This window comes from Ruditapes philippinarum, unplaced genomic scaffold (assembly GCF_026571515.1).
Source record: "Ruditapes philippinarum isolate M1 unplaced genomic scaffold, ASM2657151v2 ctg14026_1_1_1_1, whole genome shotgun sequence".
Taxonomy (NCBI): Eukaryota; Metazoa; Mollusca; class Bivalvia; order Venerida; family Veneridae; genus Ruditapes; species Ruditapes philippinarum.
In genome coordinates, this window is record NW_026862750.1 from 1 (window position 1) to 5,060 (window position 5,060).

Sequence of the window (5,060 nt, forward strand, 5' to 3'; positions counted from 1 at the left end):
CCTTTAAAAAGTTCAACAATAAGAATTAATTGCTCTAAAATCAGGTGACTTCAATATGACGTTAAGAGGACTCTTATTTTGTTATTTTATATGCCTCTTTTGCAGTTTGAATCCCGTTGAAAATGATTTTTGTCTTCAGTCATTATGTAACGAAGGAATATCATGTTTATAGATTATACTTATTTCTCAGCAGATACACTCTTGCAATGTTACGTCAAAGATGCATCAAGGTATCCACTAGACAATTTGATTTTATCAGGTGGTGTTTATTACGCGGGCTTGAATGCTGTACATCGTTTTTAACAATGTCTATATTATTTTCAGTTTTAGTTTTCATAATTGTCTAAATCATTATTTCATTTTGATTTATTCAATATTCAATTCTGATCAATTCAATATTCCATTTTGACTCATTTATTATTCATTTTGATGATGGATTATTTTACTTCATATCTTACTTTCCTCACAGTTTCATCATAACTGAAGCATGTAAGAAATTATAAGTTTATATATCCGTTTCATTTAGTTGAGAAGATGTTGACTTTGTCATGTGTATATTTTGTTTAACAAATACTTTAAAAGCTTTCTTTGCCCTACAATGTAAGATGCTTATTCTCTTCTGTGATTTTTGAAACACGTGATTTAGAAAACAAATAGGTAATTATCGTTTGTTATTTCTGTTCAGAGGAAAATGGATAAATTTTGGTATAGAATCAAAGAGGATAATGACACAAAGGTTCAAGAAATGTGCAAAAAGAAATTAGACTTAGCTTTCAAGGGATGTATTGAGGAAAAACTTAAAAAGAAAGAGTATGAAACAGCAGGTGGATACCAAAAATTTCAACGTGATGTTAAACGACTAAAGGAAGAGTATGTCAGTAATCTCAGCGATTATGAGGAAAAAGAGGTTTGTAGGGTTTAAGAAGTGTATATTTATATTGCGTTATCCACAAACAGTATACAGCTTTTATTTCCATCTTTTAATCATAATTTAATGAGATAAATGAGAGAAAGAAATTTGAAACATATTAAATTTGCTAACAAAACATCTTCCATTTTTGTATGTTCGTTCAACTTTTATATCTTAAGTTTTATGTTTTTTTCGTTCAATTAAAAATAATGTTACATGAGACTGAATGCTACCGATATAGCAGAACGATAGCGGAACGCACTTATGATTAAAATAACAAGCACGAACGTATCTTTATTGGACTTCGCAATAAATGCATTTATTTTGTACCGTTGGTTACTGTATTCCTAGAAAAGATTTCGCGCGTTTTATGTTAACCTAGCGCTTTTCGCGCGGTAGGCATGATTCAGCGAATATTTATAACCGCGAATATGTCTCTTATAACAAATCCGCGAACATTTCTAACTTCAACCAAATATAAACATAAACGTGCAAAATATGTATTATAATCTATTTACACAAAAACATGTAAACGGAGGAAATGTGTAAAGAAATATATATGTTTGTCATACATACCTGTTTGGACATTGAAGCAAATTGTCAATTATTAGTAATTATCATGCTTATTGACATTATTCGGTAGTCAAGACGTTTACAAAAGTATTTACAGTTTGCGTACATTGAATGGCTTGGATTTTTTTGCTTGGAGAAGGTGTAATCGTTTGTTTAAAGTACAATAGCGATCAAGTGCTGCATTGATAAGTAGCTGTTATGTTGTTATAATAAAAGCGATGTACAGTCCGATATTGTGTAAAAAACGTATCAACATTTTGAAGATAAAGTCAATTTGATTCAAATGAGAATAAAAGCGAAAGGGTCTGACTATATCTTACTTAATCACATAATGAAAAAAGATAACGAAATAGATAAAAGTGTTCACGGAACTATTGTCTGTGTTCGACTAGTCAAAAGATGAAATAGGATTGTCAAAAGAAAAAAGAAATGAAAGAATTAAAAGTACCCAACAGGCGACGACATGTATCAAAAACGTAGCATCTTTAGGCTGTAACGACTTAATATTCACGGAATTCGCGGTTATCCGCGAAAGTTTGTATCCGCGAAAATGCCGACGTTGTGAAAAACGCGAAATATTGTATCCGCGAACATTTTTAGGAATACAGTACATACGAAATGAATTGGTTGTATTCAATCATCAAAGTGTTTAAAAGTGTCCCCGAATATTTCGTCCGCCTTTTTGTCATTTTCTAATCAGAGATGTGTTTTTACGTTATTTGAAAGTAATTATATACAAAAAAAGATATTTAAAGCTGCACGCCTCCAGATGAGCCAAAATATTTCAAGAAAATCAATAAGATAGCCACTTTGACCACTTTAGGGTAATTTTCGTGGATAGTAAGTGCCGATTGCAAAATGTAAATTACTTTATTTGTTTGCCCTACATTCTTTTACTTTTAAATACATTTCCAATTTGGTTGAGGAAATTAACAAGAATCTGGAGGCGTGCTGCTTTAAATGTATTTTTTTATATTAATCATCATTAATTCAGTTCTTTTCAACATTAATAATGCATGTACTTGTTTATTTACCATTTTGAAGGTTTGATAGAACCGAAACCGGTAGAAAATAAAACAAAAACTTTAACCAACCCTCTGTATCGGGCATGTTGTACATCCCCATTTTGTTAAGGTCTTGGTTCTATTGCAGTAAAAAAAAAATCTATAATTATAATTTTGTACACTACTTGCGGAATCCCGAAATTATAGTAACATAATAGTTTTATCGTGGGTCGTAGATAAAGAAATCTTATTTGAAAAATCCCGTTTTTCTTTCTGTAAAACGAATGCTTATTGTGTTCCTCTATAGTCCAAGAAATATATATTGCATCGATTTATACCTGATATGTCACATATTATTATAAACATCTTTTTTCTTTCAAAGATTTTGCATGCATGGTATAGAATTATGAATTGTTATAAAGAAACAGAAGCAAGAATTCTTGAAGCAGACGAAAACTTGTCGAGAAAGGAGAAAGAAAGTACGTAATAACTATTACTAAAATTATGTTAATATATACATAATGAAAACGCATTTCAACAGCCATGATAATATAACAAAACTGTTCCTATGATGTACATGTATCAAGTACGTATATACATTGTTTTGTTTTAGTAACTCGTGGATTTTTTTCGTGTATCATCTTTTTTAAGTTAGGGTATCCCTTTCAAAGAATAAACGTACAATCAGAATATAGTCACTTACAGACATGTAAATTAAATACAATAGACGATCAATTTTGAGGATTATTTTGATAAACAGTTTTTGAACAAGACAAATGAACAAGGTCTACTATTGCATTGTTAGCTTATTGTAACTATAGCAATCATGTTTTATGAAGTTATTGCGAGTAATGCGATAAATGTTGCGAACCATATAAGACATTTATGCTTATTATAAAATTTCTTTTTCTTCAGACGAGAAAAGGCGAAATCAAGAATACATCGAAACACTATTGCAGGAACAACAAAAGGCTCAACAGGAAACTCTAGAAAAACAAAGAAAAGATCTAGAAGATCATTACAAAAACTTAGATAAAGATCGTGATGAACAGCTCAAAGCAGATCAAGCTAAACATAAATCCTTGGTGACAGAAAGGTTTGAAAAAGACGCAGCACAGAAGGAAATTAAACGTTATACAAAGGAAGCAAAAAAGAGAGAAGATCAGTGGTTTGGGGCAAGAATGTGGAATGCAGGAAATGATTATTTAATGCTGCTTGGTTTACTGATAATACTAATATGTATTAATTCAGTATGGGTTTTATTCCACATTGTGTAATCAATAATTTTGACAATAACATGAGTTGTATTTCATTATGATTTTACTAATTAATTTCTCTTTCGCAAAACGTAAACACACATACCATAATTCTTTTTCTGTATGTATTCAGATATGTCAAAGATGTTAAAGTTATTATGCTTAATACGCTTCAATTGAAAACATGAATAAATGTTGAAATATAATTCATATTACAAACAGCAATGTTACTTAAACATAGTTTCCAAATGGACTTAGAAATTGGAACTGAAAAGAGCATGCATTGATTAATAACACGTTTAATTTTTCATTAATAATTAGTTTCTTTATTATCTTCTGTATTCATTATCGACTAATATTACCTGTCAAACAAATGAAGCTTAAAACAGCTGAGATAAGTTTATTTTCGTAAGTGTCTATTATTTTAATGCATTGCAGCTTATCAGTCTGGTAAAATGAATCAGCAATCCTTTGTCTGCAGTTTTGAAATCAATTTATCGATAATTTTGTTTATGTTATTTATAAAAAGTTCTTTGTTTTAAATTTTTTTTTGTTTGAAAGTATGTCATATTGTGTGTAGATATATAACCGACACAATGATTAGAAAGAGAATATGAATGTTTTTAATGTATGTTGTTTGATTCAGAACTGTGCGTTATATTTGAAATAATGTGTGACAAAATATATATCCGTAGATTAAGAAATATAGTTATGATAATCGTTATGTATCTGGATAAAATAAAAGTGTACCTTAGTTACAATCTATTTTAAGTTATCTAAACATAGTTTTTCTTCAAATATAAATATTATTCAAAATGGAAATGTTTATTTTTACATCAAACCTAAATGAGAAATAAGTATATGCATTCAGTTATCATGAACGACATACAAGCGATTTAAAATAATTTTGAGGCTTTTATAGCGTCGTTCTTTATGGAATTTCAAAACAATATTTACACATCAACAAGGGAAAATGCTTAATGTATCAATTTTCCAGAGCCCTCCAAGGCTTTCCTATTGGACTAATTTCGCAAGATGTCTTTGTATCGTAGGCATACATCTTTGACGACATATTTTTCTGTTACGAAGATTAAACAAACAAAAAACTTCTCGAAGCCAAGTTTTCCGATTTAGTTGCAAATTAACCACAATAGCTTTAACTTAAGCTCGTGCTTCGATGGTCGCAGTATATCCGCGTGGCATGGACGTCAGTCGGTACTTAGATTTATGCTGTCTTTATATTAACTCAAATAAGCAGTAATAACGACTGATATTATAAGGGATTTGCTCAAGATTTCCCTAATTGGGGGCTCTATA

At 30.1% G+C, this 5,060-nt stretch overlaps 1 protein-coding gene across 1 annotated transcript; it reads left to right on the plus strand.

Annotated features, from left to right (window-relative positions):
- The first annotated feature begins 2,820 nt into the window (after positions 1 to 2,820).
- LOC132720098 (trichohyalin-like) lies at positions 2,821 to 4,030 on the plus strand. The gene is made up of 2 exons (XM_060704086.1): positions 2,821 to 2,966; positions 3,403 to 4,030. Exons 1-2 carry the CDS (start codon positions 2,831 to 2,833, stop codon positions 3,762 to 3,764), a joined length of 498 nt encoding a protein of 165 aa, XP_060560069.1. The 5' UTR covers positions 2,821 to 2,830; the 3' UTR covers positions 3,765 to 4,030.
- Positions 4,031 to 5,060: the final 1,030 nt, after the last annotated feature.